This window comes from Camelus bactrianus, chromosome 20 (genome assembly GCF_048773025.1).
Source record: "Camelus bactrianus isolate YW-2024 breed Bactrian camel chromosome 20, ASM4877302v1, whole genome shotgun sequence".
In the NCBI taxonomy this organism is placed as follows: domain Eukaryota; kingdom Metazoa; phylum Chordata; class Mammalia; order Artiodactyla; family Camelidae; genus Camelus; species Camelus bactrianus.
In genome coordinates this window covers 1,779,770-1,797,322 of record NC_133558.1, presented here as the reverse complement: position 1 = coordinate 1,797,322, position 17,553 = coordinate 1,779,770, and the positions used below count along the sequence as shown (strand labels likewise).

General features: G+C 47.9%; 1 protein-coding gene across 7 annotated transcripts in view; it reads right to left on the bottom strand.

Moving 5' to 3' along the window:
* The window catches only part of RIPK1 (receptor interacting serine/threonine kinase 1), a 35,730-nt gene extending 20,201 nt beyond the window's left edge, over window positions 1-15,529 (bottom strand). For 4 of the 7 annotated variants that reach the window (XM_074348006.1, XM_074348008.1, XM_074348004.1 and 1 more), the window contains exons 1-5: window positions 15,161-15,527; window positions 5,283-5,503; window positions 4,490-4,646; window positions 2,205-2,342; window positions 680-908 (exon numbers count right to left, since the gene is read on the bottom strand). In XM_074348006.1, coding sequence (XP_074204107.1) covers window positions 680-908; window positions 2,205-2,342; window positions 4,490-4,646; window positions 5,283-5,434 — 676 coding nt within the window. In that variant the 5' untranslated portion in view covers window positions 5,435-5,503; window positions 15,161-15,527. Of the gene's footprint in view, window positions 1-679; window positions 909-1,338; window positions 1,445-2,204; window positions 2,343-4,489; window positions 4,647-5,282; window positions 5,504-14,807; window positions 14,958-15,160 lie in introns of those variants that run through there. The other 3 variants (XM_074348009.1, XM_074348005.1, XM_074348010.1) reach the window with 3 other exon arrangements.
* Between the last annotated feature and the right edge of the window lie 2,024 nt (window positions 15,530-17,553).

Genomic DNA, 17,553 nt, shown 5'->3' with positions numbered 1-17,553 from the left:
CACCCAGGCCAGGGCTGGAGAGGAGAGATCTGGGAGGCGCCAGCAGAGAGCTGATGGTCAAACCGTGGGGGCTGACAACCAGCCCAGGAGGGTGCGGAGGAAAAAGCCCGTTAGCTTAGGTTCTTCACAACCTGAGGAAAGGCTATGGGCGCATCTGTTCTCCTGCACAAGCCATGTCTTTCTCTCTGTATTCTCAGTTCCAAATAAAGTGCCCATGCTAAGTACCGAAAAGAAACGACTCTCAAAGGAAGGAACAGTGGACGAAGGGAAGCAGGGAGTGTCTGGCTGGTGGCGCAAAGGGGAGACTCCTCACAGGCAGAAGCGAACACGCTCCTCCTCCCGTCCCGGAGGAGTCCCGGAGCGTCACAGCGCCTCCCCAGCTTCGATGCGTCATCAGGGCTCTTATCTGTCCCACGGTCCCTGATCCCTAAATTGAGATTACTCACTCGTTCAACAATGAGCACCTACTATGTTCCAGGCACAGTGTGCGCAGATACTGGGAGAGAGCAGTGAATAGACCAGGTGTGGTCCCAGCCCTCGGGGCGCAGACAGTCCAGCGGGTAAGACAGACACTCAGTGAGCAAACAGTGATGAATCCTAACCGACTTCGCTGAGGGCTATGACTCCACCGAGCAGCTTGGAATTACACCCAAATCCCACCCCCCTGTAAAGGCCTTACTCTCATATGGCTCCTTATTCGCAAATATGGCCCAGAGCACTATGGCGAAGCTGTACACGTCCGACTTCTCCGAGGGCTTGGCGTTGACGTCGTTGAGGTGCTCGGGGGCCATGTAGTGGAGGGTGCCGCCGTTCTTCTGAGAGGCGCTGCTCGCTTTCTTCTCCTCGTTATGCTCCTCTTTAGTCAGCTTACTCCACATCTTAAAGGAAGCGACACCAAGATCCGCTATCTGCAAGAGAGCAAACCAGTGGGCTGGCCCTGTGAAGGCACAGCGGGTTTGTCTTCACCTTTGGGGCTGACCCCGTAGACAGACGTAGGGCACAGTGACATTTCCAGAAATGGCTGCACTAGCAGGTTTAAAACAGCTGCTTCTGAACAGACTCACAGACACTGTATGTTCTCAGCCATCTGGGAAATCCCCCGTAAGAAATAAATGTCCATGGGGAATTCTGGTATCTCAACTCTAATGCAGTAAAACCTGAGGCAGGGGCTGACGGGAGGAGAAGCAGAAGATGTTTCTGAGATAAACAACAACAAAACATGTTCGTTCTCATTGCTCATTTATTCTGCATGTATTTTTCAACTATTTCTGAGGTTAGGAAAAACAGGTGCTCTGGTCTCAGCAGATGTGTGTAGCATACAGTGAGTAGTTACCGCACCTGCTGTTTCCCCAAAAGGCGTCCAGAAGCCCGTGGATGCGAGTTTCCCAGGATCCCCAAGACACACTGAGGATAAGGACTGAAGTGCTACGTGCTCTGAGCTGCAAGCCTGAACCTAAGAGAAGATGGGATGGGAAGGAGGAGAAAAACAGACAAAAAAGCAAAGAGAAAAATACCAAGGTCAGACACAGAGCAAAGAGGGAGGTGGCGGGGCAAAGCGACAGAACAATGCAGTGAAGAAATCAGAGGTCACAGTTTCACTTTTGCTCGAGGAATCCAAGCATTTGGGGATGAATTCTGGCATGTGATTGTCTAAAATCCTCAAATTCTAACCCAGAACAATGAGCCAAGTTATTAATGTAAAGGAAAACCTTCTTTTAAAGACATAGGAATAAAAATATCTGTCCAAGACTAGAACAGAGTGTTAGAAGCAGAGTCTTGTGGTAAAGGGACGCCTGTGCAAGCAGTTCCCAAGTCCTCCCCCCAGTGCGACTTCCCCTTTCAGGTGCTTGTGCTTAGACGTCTGCTGCCAAAGCCAATCAGGTGAGATGCTGCACCTAGTTAACTCTTGCTCTTGAGTAAACGGAAGGAAAATCTCTTTCCCTTTACTACACTGGAAAGAGAGTTTTCAAAAGGAGACTGATTTTAAAAAAAGACATGAAAGTAAATGAATACATAAGAAATATAAACCCCAACCAGTCTGTATTTCCTTTTATTCCTTGGTAGGGCTTTTTAGCCCCACCGTTACCAATTACAAGCTGAGCTGGCTCCTCTTTTAGCCTCTACCACGTCCAAAGATGGATTTCCAGGGAGAATTACACCTAAAGTCACCTCAGTCTTCCAGGAGCCTTTAGGTGATGGCTTACCTTAATGTGAAAGTCACTGTCAACGAGGATATTTTCCGGCTTTAGGTCCTTGTGTATGACACCTTCTCCGTGTAAGTAGCACATTCCTTCAATGGTCTCCATAATTATCCTTGCTTTCACAGAAAGAGGAATACTGATCTAAAACGAGTGATAGTAAGTCTGTGAAATGGAACGGTAATCCAAGAAGCCAAAGCACCTGTTTCATTCACGAGTCACGGGGTCAGAACCTGAGGGAACGGCTACAAGGTTCCTTTTCATCCTCTGCAGGGCTGCTGTCATTGCAAAGCAAGCCTCTTTTTAAGAAAGATTTCATCCCAGTGCTACGGGCATTAATGCTGGGTTTGTCAGTGTAAAAGCAAAATTTCCGTACCAATATGGTAGTATGTAAAAATGCTATAAAATTAAGCTTCTTGAGAACCAAACATCATCATCATCATCATTACTATTATTACTATTATTATTATTACTATTATTATTATTTAGGATGTGGCCTGAGTACCTTGTATGATGCCTGTAATGCTTGTTGAATGAACTGATATTGTAAACAAAAATCACAAATATCCTCTACGGCGTACTAATATGACGTGCTGCTATAAAATACGCAAACAATGTCATGGAAGTATGTGTATGAAATAAGGTTAAACGCAAAAAGAATACAAGGGAACGTGCTCCCACTGCTTAAAAACATGTACGGTGATCTGGTATCAGATATTTCAAGTCTCTGCAGACTCTCAGTCACCCTTACTTACAATTATATTCTAGTTACAGGAACATCAATGTTAATACAGACAGTAATTCCAGTTTCTATTAAAGTAGTTAAATATTAGTTTTGCTTAACATTGAAAAACAGTCTCTCACTCTGTGTGTGTGTGTGCGCGCGCGCGCGTGCCCTGCAGTCTCTAGTTTACAAACAGATTGTTTCCTAAAAATGTATGTGTAGCCCCCAAACGTCTTTAAGTCATAACGTAGCTGAACTACTATATCAGCAGCCTGATCTCCACCATATAAAGAAAAGCTAAAGAGCCCCCAGCTTCCCCCGTACCTCTGGATTTAGGAAACACTTCTGAGCCCTCTTCCTGCTTCTCCCTTACGTCCCCCTGAATTTCTTCCGGAGCCCTGTCTGAGGCACCGTATCTCTGCCTGAGCCGGCAGAATGTCTCTTGTCCCAGTTTTTCTCCCAATCAGAATGCCTGCTTACTTCACGTAGCAGGACTCGAGTCTAGGGAGGAGGAGCGATCTCATCAAATTACACCAAGACGTGTGTAAGTGATTATCGTTTCTCATTCCCGCAGGTATCTGTGAGCAGTGTCTGACTTAGGAGACCTGACACAGCTTCAGGCAGAGGGGGTGGCGGGGGCGGGGGGAGGTGGGAAGACGGGGATGTCTGCTATAAGGACAGTCACGCCCTGCCACCCCCTGTGCATCTCTGCTTCGCCCAAACCCCAGCATTTGCAGTTTCCCCGGTTCGGCTCCCCTTCCTTTGCACATGACCTTCTCTCTGCTGAACACTTACTGACTCCCTGGTTCTCTGCTTCAAGCCTCTACCTGTCCATCAGACTTTGGCTCAAGCATCCTCCTCCTGGAACCCCTTCCCGTCTCCCCCACGCTGGGGTGAGAGCCTGTCCTGTGCACCCACACCCCACACCAGGAAGGCGTCAATCAAAATGCCATCACACACACTGGACCATTCACCTCCTGGTCTGTCCCCTTTTACTCGTCTGAGTCACATTTACTGTTGCTTCCTGAGCAACCAGCACAAGGCCTTGCTCCGAACAGATACCTACACTTTAAAAATGCTTTAAACCTCTTCGGCTTTGGTAGGCAATTTAAATCTCCCTGTTCTAAACCTTATTCATCCAGTGTTGTTACTCTGGGGCTCTATATTTAACCCGTGAGCTTCTTCAGTGGCATCAAAGTGCAGTCATTCATCTTCCACCTGCTCATGGTATCATTTATCAGTCAATATTTAGCTAACCCATTATGCACGCGCCCCACATCCGACCGCGTGCTTCATGGAGACAGTGCCTGCCTCTGAACCGTGGGGCTCAGAGCGGCTGACAAAAGCCACCTTCAACACTACGACCTCGAGGGGACCTTCCAAGTGGGGATGGACCCCTGTACGCAGGGGTTGAGAGGGGGGTGAGCGCACCTTCTGGGCAGGGAAACTCAAGGAAGATCTGAAGAGGGGCTGACTTCACGAAATTCAAAATAGTCCCGCAACTGACGGAGGATTAACCCGCGCACCAGCCACCGAGGCAGCGCGGCGGGCCGGGCACAGCCCCTACCTGCGTTTTCAGCACGTGCATGAGGTTGCCCTTCTCCATGTACTCCATCACCAGCGAGTAGCTCCCCTCCTCCATGATGACGCCCAGCAGCTGCACCACGCGGCTGTGCCTCAGCCGGTGCATCATCCTGCCCTCCTCCAGGAGGGACTCGTTGTACCTGCGGGAGGGAAGCGCGGGCTCAGAGCGGCAGGGGCAGCGCCTCCTCCCCGCCTCCCGGCGCCACGCCGCGCCCCTCCAGGCGCAGACCACGAGCCCGGCGAGCCCGCGCCGTTTCCGGTCACTGTGCGCCCCTCGTCCCTCGGGACCGGCACGGGGCGCTCGGCGGCCGTTCAGGGGACGGGCGGATGGGCCACCGAAGAGGACGCGGGCGGCTGCGCCGCATCGCGGCCTGAAGGGCGGGCCGCGCGGGGCGCCGTCCAGCGACCCGCCGGCTGCGTGAAAGGAGGCTCTGCAGCCTCTGCCCCGAACCGCCTCCTGCGCCCACACTGGGGCCTGGTCCTCACGGAGACGGCGAAGCGAGCGAGTCTGCCGTCACTGTCCCCCAGTCCTGCCTCACCCTCTGCCTCCTTCCTTCTCCTTTTCCTCCTCGACAGTGTTCTCCCCCGTTTACTAGCTGTGAGCTCTTCACTAGCCCGGCCCAGTCCTCCTCAGCGACACGCGACGCCAGCAGCCGCCCTGCAGGGTCGCGGGCACCTCGGCCTGTCTGCTTCCGCCGCCCGCGCCACCCGCGCCCGCGCAGCCCCGCCTCGCGCGCCGGCCCGGCCCGCGGCCCGCCGCCCTGCCCCCAGCTCACTCGGTGCACTTGGGGCCTGTGTACACCTTTTTCAGAATCACGAGTCCATGGGTTCTGTGTAAGCACAAAGACACCCTTCCGAAGCCCCCGCTGTCTAGGTCCTCCTGCTCCAGGAAGTCGGCAGATTTCATCTTGATGTCATCCAGGGACATGTCTGGTTTCCTTCTGAACGCTCAGATGCCCCCCAAATACACAAATTCTTTTTCCCTCGGAGCTGCGCCCTATGAAGAAAATAAGAGTACATGTTAGTGCAAAAAAGCCATTATTCACAAAATTATGTAAAGTTCCACCACGCGTTGGGCGTGCCTTCATTTTCTGAGGACAGATTCAGTCCTCAGAAGGTATTTCCAAGCATCACAGAAGGCCACCGTCTTTATTCCTTGGACTTTTCATTTCTGACAAATGAAAGACTAGAACATTTTGAAAACCCTCCTGCTACAAAGGGCCTGTATGTACTGGAAAACATAATACAAACGTCGATTCAAATGCACCACTCGGCTCAGCAGAAAGGAAAGGAAAGAACTCCAGGGACTGGACACAAACAGGGCACTGGCGGTGGGGCAGGAGCCCCGTGATGGACATTGCGGACTGAACGTGTGTCCACCCCAAGTTTGTATGTTGAAGCCCGAACTCCAATGTGATAATATTTGGAGGCGGGGACTTTGGGAGGTACTGAGGTCACGCAGGAGGCCCATGAATGAGATTAGTGTCCTTATGAGAGACGTGAGAGCTTGCTTTCTCTCTCTCCATCATGTGACGACACAACCAGGGCCGGCCTTCTACAGACCAGGAAGTGGACCCTCACCAGACACTGGATCTGCCAGCACTTTGATCTTGGACTTCCAGCCTCCCGAACCACGAGAAATAAATGTCTGTTGTGTCAGCCACCCGGTCTGCGGTCGTTTGTTACAGCAGCCGAACTAAGACAGGTGCCCTGTGGGGCTGCCAACCTTGACATCCAAGGTCAGGGTTTAAGACCCAGCCAGAGACAGGAGCGGAGGTCAGGATGTGCAAGAAAAGAGGGTTAGAACAAAGACTCCCCCTTAACAGGGCACTTACCAAGGTACCCTAGCCCTCGATGAAAGAATGGACTACAGAAAGAACTGTCCACTAGCAACGGAACTCGTTTGTCTTAGACTGGGCGTCTAAAAAAAAAAAGTCTCTGGGAAATTATAACCTTGGGCTTGTCTTCAAACAGATTTGGGCTTTAAATTTACAGTCCTCTTATCTCTTATGGCCGGGAAACCCCAAATTAAGAACTTTTATATAGAAAGTGGTCACAGGCTGACAACATCACTGGGTTACGAGGCTAAAGCAAACAAAACACCCGCAAACCAGATCAGACAGGATTCCCACAGAAAAGCCTAACTTAATATGAGCTACCTCTCCAAAATTATCACACACACACACACACACACAAAGCATGAGCCAGACACACCCAGCAAAAGAGCAGTATTAGGCACCAAAGAACTTCAGGTAAGTAATCTATTGAACATCCTTAGAAATAAACAGGTTTAAAATAATTATGAACATAAAAAGGAATTTGAAGAATACAAAAAAGAAGACTGTACTATCTAAACAGAATAGGAAGATGTGGAGAGGATGAGGATTGGAGAATTTGCACGCTGTGCTATGAAGCCGGCAATGCACACAGTCTCAAAACAGAACCATTTGCTTCAGCCTTCTTCCTTTCTTTTCTTTCATTTTCCCCAAACTGAAATGAAGACTAAAAATCCACTGGGGACCAACATGAGATACCACTACACACCCACCAGAATGAAAAAGGCTAACGCCACCGAGTACTGGTGAAGACAAGACACAACTGCTTTGGGATGGGTCTGGCAGTTCCTTATAGAACTAAACATACACCTACACTATGGCCAAGAAAGTCCAGTCCCAAGAGAAATGGAAACATGTGTCCCCAAAGACTTGTGCAGTGTTCACAGTAGCTCTATTCATGGTCGCCCCAAACTGCGAACAGTCATCCATCAACAGAATGGGTAAAAAACCCTGTGCTGTATTCACAGGATGGAATAACGCTCAGCCGTCAAAAGCAATGAACCACTAACGCACACAGCAGTGTGGAAGAGTGACAAAAACATTGTGCTGAGGTAGAGACGCCTTATATGAAAGAACACACGCAGTATAACTTCATTTACATGAAGTTCTAGGACAGTCAAACTCGTCTGTAGTGGGAAAGGAACACTGGTTGCCCAGGGACACGGTGAGGGCGCTTTCTTGGGTGATGATAACATTCTGTCATCTCAGTGGGGGTTCAGGTTACACAAGCAAAGGTGTTTGTCAGTACTCAGCAAATGTCTGCTCAAGAATTGCAGGCAAATTTTACATAAACTGTCTGTAAACACACTGAACTCGTTAGTGGTGTGCACGCTGAAATACTTCCGGGGAAGTGTACTGATACCTGCGAGGCGCCCTGCAGACAGACTGGTGGACGGAGAGAAGGGTAAGCAGTTGGGTCATTACGTGAGAACGCGGAGAAGAATGACACACAGTGCATATATGAGAGTTGACTGCAAAATCTTTCATTTTTAATTTTTTGTTTCTGCATATTCAGTTTTACTTTTTCCCATACAGCCCCACTCGGTTTCTCCTAACAGTGCATTTATCAAAACTAAGAAACCAGCCTTGGTAGTGTCACTGTTAACTAAACTCCCTGCATTGCTCTGGTTTCACCAGTTTTTCTACTAATGCTCTTTCTCTGTTCCGTGATCCAATCCAGGATACCCCACTGTATTTTGTAGCTGTTGGGTTTTTTACTGTTATTATTATTATTATTTTTACCTTTGACCCCTTCACTCATCTCTCCCACCCCACCGTGACTCCTGCCTCTGGCAACCACCAACCTGTTCTCTGTTATCTATGAGATTTTTTTTTTTAAAGATTCCACATATAAGAAGTCACGCAGTATTTGTCTTTCTTATTTCACTCAACATAATGCCCTCAAGGTCCTTCCATGTCGTTGCAAATGGCAAGATTTCATTCTTTTTAATGGCTGAATAATATTCTATTGTGTACACACACACACGTCACTAATTCTTTATCCATTCATCCAACGATAGACACGTACATTGTTTCCGCATCTTGGCTATTATAAATAGTGCTGTAATGAACATAAGGGTGCATATATCTTTTTAAATTAGTGTTTTCATTTTATTCAGATAAACTCCAGAAGTGGAATGGCTGAATCATATAGTTCTTTTCTTAGTTTTTTGAGGACCCTCCGTACTGTTTTCCATAGTGGCTGCACCAATTTACATTCCCACCAACAGTACACGTTCCCTTTTCTCCACATTCTAGCCAAGTTATTTCTTGTCGTTTGGAGAACAGCCGTTCATTCCTAAGGTGCGAGGGGGCCACTCACTGTGGCTTTGACTTGCATTTCCCTGATGGTTAATGATGCTGAGCAGGTCTTCATGGCGGTAACTTCATGCCAGCACAGTGCCTCTTTACCGTCTTTGTCTTACTTAGAAAAATGTCTGTCAGATGTTCTGCCCATTTTTTAAATAGATTGAGGTTTTCTTTTGTTTGGTTATTGTAATTGAGTTGCATGAGTTTTTTATATATCCTTGGATATTAACCCCTTATCAATATGATTTGCAAATTTTTTACCATTCAGTAGGTTGATGGTTTTTGCTATGCAGAAAGTTTTTAGCTTGATAGTCCCATTTTATTTTCGCTTTTGTTGCTTTACTTTTAATGTCAGATTTGAAAAATCATCACTAAGACTGATGCCAAGGTCCTTACCACCTATGCTTACCACCTAGTTTTATGGTTTCAGGTCTTATATTCAAATCTTTAATCCATTTTGAGTTAATTTTTGTGTTGGTGTAAGATAGCGCTTCAACTTAATTCTTCTGCATGCAGCTATCCAATTTTCTGAACACTATTTATTGAAGAGACTGTCCTTTCCCCACTGTATAAAGATCTTCCTCGACTTACGATGGGGTTGTCTTGATAAACTTGATACACTTAATACAGCCAACCTAAGCATCACAGCTTACCCTAGGCTACCTTAAATCTGCTAAAAACACAGATTAGCCTACGGTTGGGCAAAATCATCTAATACAAAGCCCATTTTATAATAAAATTTGAATATCTCATGTAATTTACTAAATCTGTACTGAAAATGAAAAACAGAGTGGCTGGCTGGGTACAAAATGGTTGTAAGCATGCTGGCCAGTTATCCTCATGACTGCACAGCTGACTGGGAGCTGCCCAGCATCATAAGAGAATTTCGTACCATGTATCGCATCCGGGAAAAGATCAAAATTCAAAATACAGTTTTTACTGAATGCTTATTGCTTTTGCACCATCATAAACTTGAAAAATCCGAAGTCAAGCCATCATAAGTTGGGGACCGTCTGTATTCTTGGCTCCACTGCTGTAAGTTAATTGATCACATTATGTGTAGGTTTATTTCTGGGCTCTCTATCCTGCTCTATCGTGTTTATGCCAGTGCCACACTGTTTTCATGACTACAGCTTCTGTAGTACACTTTGAGATTGGGAAGTGTGATACCTCTAGCTTTGTTCTTTCTCAAGATTGGTGATTTGGGGTCTTTTGTAGTTCCATACAACTTTTAGGACTGTAAACTCAACTTCTGTGAAAAATGCCTTTGGAATTTTGATAGGAGTTGCATTAAATCTGTAATATGGATATTTTAACAGTATTAATTCTCTCCATGCCTGAGTGTGGAATGTTTCCATCTACTTGTGTCTTCACGTTCTTTCCTTAGTATCTGATAGTTTTCAGTATACAGGCCTTTCACCTCCCTGGTTGGATTTATTCCCAGTGATTTTAGTCTTTCTGTTGTAATTATAAATGGGATAGTTTTCTTAACCTCTGATAGCTTATTATTAGTATATAGAAACACAACATATTTTTATATACTGATTTTGTATCCTACAGCATTGCTGAATTTATTAGTTCTAACAGTTTTTTTGAAGGAGTCTTTAGAGTTTTCTACATATAATATTATGCCATCTGCAAACAGGGACAGTTTTGTTTCTTCCTTTCCGATTTGGATGCCTTTTCTTTTTCTTGCTTAATGGCTCTGGCTAGGACTTCCACTACTACGCTGAATAAACGTGGCAAGACTGGGCATCCTTATCTTGTTCCTGATCTTAGAGGAAATATTTTTTTGGTTTTTCAATGTTGAGTATGATGTTAGCTGTAGGTATAAAATCTTAAATTCTGCACTTTGAAGTTCTTCTTAATGAAATGTTTGAAGCAGAAGGATTTTTTGTTTTTGTTTTTGTTTGGGGTTTTTTTGTTTTGATTAAGTACCTGAAGAACTTTCTGAAAATGCCTACGCTGACAGCAATCTCGTGCAGTGGCCTCTAAGTCAAATCAGGTAACCAACCTCCTGCATCTTGTGCAAAGGCTTCGGTGGGCCCTGCCACCCCAACAGAGCTCACGTAGGAACCATTTTCCAGTAACATGAGCCATTTCCAAGCAAGAGGAAGTACCCCCAGAGAGAAGCGCGTCTGCAGGGCAGAGGCGGGGTGGGAAGGCTGCCCAGATGCAGGGCACGGGGACTGAGGGACAGGGGTCAGCAGGGGTGAGCAGGGCTGAGGCAGCAGGGCCATCACGATGGTGGGAAGAGTACAGGCTTTTCCCAGGTGTGAACTCCAGCCCTAAAGCGTATTAGCCTCGTGTCCCGGGTAACTTACATAAGCCTCAGCTTCCTCATTTGCACGCGGAAACAACAATGCCTGCCTCACAAGTCTGGTAAGGGTTATGTGAGAAAAAACACGTGAACACACTTGTCACCTGCTTCGCGGTTCTGCCTAGGGCTGGCCCACCCCAGACCCTCATCCACGTTGACCCCAGCCCCTGGGCTCTGAGAGTGGAGTGTGCAGCTGAGCGGTGCTGCTCTGCAGCTCTGTGCTGACCAGCCTGTGAGGACGGGTCAGGGGATGGAGTCACTCGTCCCCCTTCCCTGCAGCCCCTCTCATGGCACAGTCTTCTCCTGGCTAGAGGCCATGCCTCCTTCAGGCCTGAGGGCCTCACATCCTCAGGGAAGCCATCCTTCATCTCCCATTAGACTCATCCCAGCACCACTGCTTCTGCCTTGAGCCGGTTAAGACAGCTGTAACTGGGAGTCATCTCAGTTAAGCTCACAGACGGCAGGAAACTGTCTCATGCACTGTCTACAGGGCCTAGCACATGGCAGTTGGTCATTAAATGCATATTAAAAAGAGCTATTTAATTGTCCCAAACTAAAGAATACAGTTAAATGCATATAGCACAGGGAACTATATTCAATCTCTTAATAGAACCTATAATGAAAGGCAACATGAAAAGGAATCAATGTATGTATATGTATGACTGAGACATGATGCTATGCACCAGAAATGGACACAACACTGCAAACCGACTGTACTTCAATAAAAGAAAAAGTGTTTTTTTTAAAAGAATACAGTCAAATGAACTGTAGCACATTCATAAGATATAGCATGATACAGCCATTCAAAATTATGATCTGTAAAAATAAAAAACACATTAACAGGTGGATGGCTGGATGGATATACACGTACAGGAAAAAAGACAGTGAAAGACACTAAAATGTTAGCAAGGATTGTGTTTGGATGGCCAGGTGACTTTTACTTTCTTTACACCTTTACTACATTTTCCAAGTTTTCTACAATTGACATGAATTATCTTTACAATAAAATTTATTTTTTTAAGAGAATAATTCCTTCGCTCAGTAGTTCTTCATTCTAAGGAATCAAATCAGAGATGCCGAATACAGACTACATACAAGGATGTTCCTGGTAACATTATACAGAACAGCAAAAGCACATAAAACAGCCGACAAACACAAAATAAAGGAGAGTAAGTTATGGCCCATTCACACTCTGAAATGCATCTAGCAGTTTTCAAAAATGATGTTATGTATGAATGTTTAGTGACATTAAAAAAAGGCTCACAGACAAGAGAAGGAACAGGAGGGAATTACCACTGTACCCTGAACTCTGTCCCTCTGGGTATTACGTCGCAGCTGGATAAGTTCCACCTGCTGTCTCTCCTTTGGCCCAGATCCTGTCTCCTGAGCTGCCGAGAACCAGGATCTGCAGCGCCTCCTGCAGGCGGGACGGCGCTCAGGGGAGGGGCGCAGCGGGCCTGCCGCACCTCGTAAGGCTGCCTCGACCCAGGCCGTTCTCCTCAGTTGGCAGGCTGCTGGGTTAGTCTGGTCTCTACCTTATACACCTTCTGCACGGTTTCCAATGATTCAGTTTGTTTAAACTGTTTCGTCCCTATTTGCCCACGAAATACTCAATTTTATAAGCACTGAAATACCTTAGGAAGGCCTTGTGAGTGACTTAGATACCCGAGTCACAAAAACACTGTAGGCAGGTAGAAAACCACATTATAAAGCCATGTTACAAAGGAATTAATAAAGGCACATTAGCCTGTTAGAGCCTCTTAAGATAGCTAATTTCAACTAAGAATGTGACTGTGTCCATTTTAATAGGATTTCTTAATGTTTTTGCCTAAGTATTTAATTTACCGACTTCGGGAAGCAAATCTGTTCCACTGAAATTAACTGAAAATTCCAAGAAACTACACAAATTACCTCCTAAGGCAGGTAGGTCTGTATATAAAAATACTCATATGTATATTCAATTTTGTCAATTATGCCTCAGTAAAACTGGTGGAAAATATAAATTATTAATAATAATACCAAAGAGCAGGCAACGTTAATGTACAATATTAACAGGGCAGTGGTTACGAACAGGTGGAAGCAGGAGAGCATGAACAAGAGGAGGCACAGGACGTTTCAGGAGTGACGACAACATTTTATTTCTTCTGAATGTTTACTTTGTGAGACTTAACAGAGCTGTGCAGTTACGATTTGTGCACTTTTCTGTTTATGTCATACCTCAATAAAATAAAATTAAAAACTTTAAAAATATTTAAGCGGTAGAGGGGTATTTCTTCAATTTTTCAATGATGACCATACATAATGAGTCTGATAGAAAATGTTGGCTGCCTACCTATCACTGTCCCCCTTTTCTCCTGCCAGTAGGACTCTGTTTATACTCAGGTATCCAAGGGGATTTCTCAAGGGTCTTTGTTTAGAACAGCTTGATGATTTGCCCCAGATAAACACGCACTCTGGGCAAGGAAGAATCAAATGATGTACAGGAGAGAAGACTGGATGGGTTCAACAAGCATTGTCTGCCGTGTATGTTAGCACACGATGGACCCCGTCAGGTAGACTCTAGGCTCATTGCTCCAAATAAAGACACTAAAATCTGGAGTTTAGTGATTCACCTAAAGTGCCAGGTCTTCACCCAAACGTCCCCCATCAAGTCACTAACATACGCTGTTTCTCCAGATAGCAAAGGGAAATCTGTCTTTATTAAAATCAGAGGCAAAGACCTAATCTTACAAGCCTGCTCACCTATATTAACTAAGTATGCTACAGTCAGAAACATGGGGAATGTAGGACTAAATTTTAAAAACCTATGAAAATATGTGGCTCAAAGTCAATATTCTACAGATCAACGCAGTCATTTTCCCCAGAGTATAATATCGAACCAAAAGCATGGGAAGCTCTGTGTTTAAAATCACACTCGTGGTATTAACATGTTGTGGATTAATAAGCACCCAATAGTAGTTTGAGATTTTGGAAGTTGATATTTAGGGATTTTTTTAATTATCAATATTCAGAATCCTGAAAGCAGACAGAGGAAAAAGAAAATTAAAGTTAATTGTTACTGCTATTTTAGCAATAATAATTATGAGGATTATATACCTCCAATTTTATTTTAAACAAGCTTAGTCTACGTCCCGTGTTCGGAAGAGCTGCGGTTTCCCACGTTTGTAATTGACTACAATTTCCTCCCTACTCTCGCTTCTATAGGATGGTTACAAAATTCAGATCTAATACGAGGTCGCTCCACATTCTAGAGCTCACTCCTGTCTTGATTTCTTCAGGTAAACAGGGGAAGAAGTAATGGTGGTCTAAAGACCAAAGGACCTCTGCAAAGGAGGCTGAGAATGACGGCCTCAGGCTCTGCTCAAGACAAAGAGCTCTGAGCGAGGAGGAGCCAACGATCCGCAGGGGACCAAGAACTGAACCACCGAGCCCCCCGCCCTCGGGGGGCCTGTCAGATGCTCAGGGAAGAAGGTCGGGGCTCACGAAGCACTCGAAAAAGCGAACGCCGCGGCCACCGAAGAGGCCCGGGAGAGTGACAGCCTTCCCCTCGGCCGCGGCGCTCCTCCGTCCCCACTGCCAGCCCACGTCTAGGACCGCGCGGGCCGCGTCTGCCGTCTGCCGTCTGCCGGCCCCCGCGGCCCCCGCGCCCGGGGAAGGCCCTTTCGGGACGTGGTCGGGCCAGGCCAAGGCCACCGAGCCCCGCGACGGCGGGAGCGCGCGCTACTGCTGCTTGATGTCGCCGCACAGACCCAGCACCGCCGCCAACACGCAAGCTATGGCCACAGCGTGACGGCCCGCCCAGCGTCACAGAGCCCCCCGCGCGGACCGACCCTAACCTCCGCAGAAACCCAGCCGGGCGCTGCGCCGACAGTCAGCCACCCCGCGCGCGACTTCCGGGAACGCCGCGGGCTCCGCCTACCGCCTGACTTCGGGGACCGCGCCTGGCCACGCCCACCGCCCGACGGGCCCACAGCACTACTTCCGGGAGCGACGCCGGCCCCGCTCACCTGACTTCGGGGACCGCGTCTGGCCACGCCCACCGCACGACAGGACCACAGCCCGACTTCCGGGAGCTACGCGGGCCACGCCCGCTAGCTGACCCGCCCACCGCCCAACTTTCGACAGAGGAAGCCCCGCCCCTGGCCGGAAGCCGCCCCGTGAGCCTGGCCGCTGCCCCGCGCAAACGCACCGAAGGATTCACTTTCGCTTCCGCGGGAAACTTCCTGAGGCCCGAGGCCGGCTGAGGGGAGAAGCGGCACGGGCAGTCCGGAAGTGCTCCGACGCCCGGGGCCTCGCCGGCGCGGGCTGGGGTGGGACGCCCGCCTGACGAGGGTCGCCGCGGGCGGAGCCCGTCAGCTGGGAGGCCGGCCGGGCCGCCCCGCTGTCACCGCGCGCGACTCCGTGGACCCGCTGTCCGCCGCGTGCTGCCCGCGCGGGTCGGCGCGCTCGGGCTCCTCGCGGGGTGGGCCGGCCGGGACGCCGCGCTCCGGGACCGTGCGCTCCGGCAGGCCGCTCCGGTGTCCGCCCCGTCTGCGTGCCGACTGAGGGAGATCGGCCGGCGGAGGGCGTGGACTACTCGCTCCGCCCCTGCTCCTGCCCCGGAGGAGGATGTGGAGAGCGCCCGCCCCGCGCCGGCGGGGCCTCCTGGCCGGTTCTTAAATCCCGGACTCGCCGCCGGAGGATCGCGGCTTCGCTGTTTCAGCGCGAGTTGGGCGCTGGGAGAGAAGTGCGCCCAGTCCTAGAAACCGCTCACAGAAACCTTCCCGGCGGGGCGGGAAGCGCTGGGCTGGTTTCCCAGGGGGAGTCCGCTCTGCGGGTCACCCGCGCTGGAACCGCAGGCGGTTACCATTCTCTCATCTCCTTCACCTGCACGGTGGGGAATAATGAAGCCTCAGTGGGGCTATGGAGGGAGAAATGGGATACTGTGCAGCCATTTACAATGATTTTGGGAAAGCCTCAAGCAAAATGGGAAGGGCTTGCTAAAAGTTATGTTAAACAGCTAATTATATGCAGAGCATGATTACGTGCTGTAGAAAGATACGTACATCAAGAGAATGAGCTGCCACAAACCAAGGGAAAATTTTTGCAAAAGGGGTATCTGATAAAACCCGTTTTCCAAAATACACTAAAAACGCAAGAAAAGGAACAACAGTTGGAAAATGGGCGGAAGATTAGAACAGACACCTTACCATTTGTGGCAAGTAAGCATATGAAAAGATGCTCAATATTGTAAGTCATTAACAGGTAACTAAATTTGAAAAGGCAATGAGATGCCACTACACGTTGTTGACCTAAAATAATAGACTGCCAACTATTTCTTCAGCAAAAAATGGTTTTCTTCAGGACCAGCAAAAATTGCAGTTTCGGAGTCAACAATCACATGATGCTGTGTGCAAGTTCCCAGCAAAAATGGAAAAGAGGACACTTTTTAGAGGGGAAAGGAAGTTGGGCTGGATGTAGGGGGGAGGAAAAAGAGTGGATGGCTTTTCATTGGTTGAGTTGCCAGGAAAGAAAAGGAGGTCTGTCTGCTTCCTGGTGGCCCCTGCTATCGCTGCAGGCTGTGAGAACGCCCCCTTATGTCCTGACTATTTAGGTTTCTCTTCTTTTGGGGGTTGCTTTTTCTTGTTTTTACATTTTCTCCTTTTGATAACATCTTTCTCTGAAAGCATCACTGATCAAGCCTGAGGATTTTTTTTTGGTACCAGTGGCCTTTTGTCCTTCAATACCAAGAGGGACCTTTCCTGTGTGCAGTCTCACGTCAGAGGGAAAGTGCACAGATTGCAAACCTATTGAGGTGACATTTGATTAACAGCAGGCATAGGAGAGAGAATCATCAGGCATTTTAAATCTAAAGTTCGTGTGTTACCAAGATCAGAGACACTGGAGATCATCTGAAGCATTATGTCATCATCAAAGGTTTGGTGACAAACTTGTTGGGCGTTCCCAGATATTTTGGGAAAGCTGTTTCATCTGATGTCATCTGCTTCCATTCTGGGAAATCTTTACTTTCGGGTCACCAGATAATGTGCAGGTTGAATCAGGGTTTGACACTCTCTCTAAGTGCGTAATGTGAATCCAAGAGTCAGTTCCATGGAGTTTGGGGGCACAACTTTGGTCGGCAGTGCTTGACGGGGCCTTTCTAGCGAGGGTGCATACAGAGTCTGTGGAGGTCTCCGCTCCAGTAGGGGAGATCTCTGGGTTGCCAGGTGTGATACGGTCTTCATTTCCTGGGAGACACTAAAAAGTTTATCTACCAAAACATGGTTATTTTTAGTTGCAGTAATTGGGCCTTTAGGATACTGGAATATCTCTTTTATCACTTGTGGATCAAAGGGGCAGGAGCCAAGTGCATTGGGTGTCCTGTGACTGTCTCCAAGGGTGAGGGTTTCTGAGTTTAAAAAGGAGTGGATCTAAGATTCAGAAGAACCAATGGCAGTGCTTTTGGCCAAGCTATTTGCAGAGCCTCTGCAAATTTTGCCAGTTGAATCTTAATAGCACTGTTAGTATGTTCAACTAAACCAGAGAGCTGAGGGTGGCTAAGTGCAGTGAAAGCGTTGTAAAGCCAGCCACACAGCGCAGGCT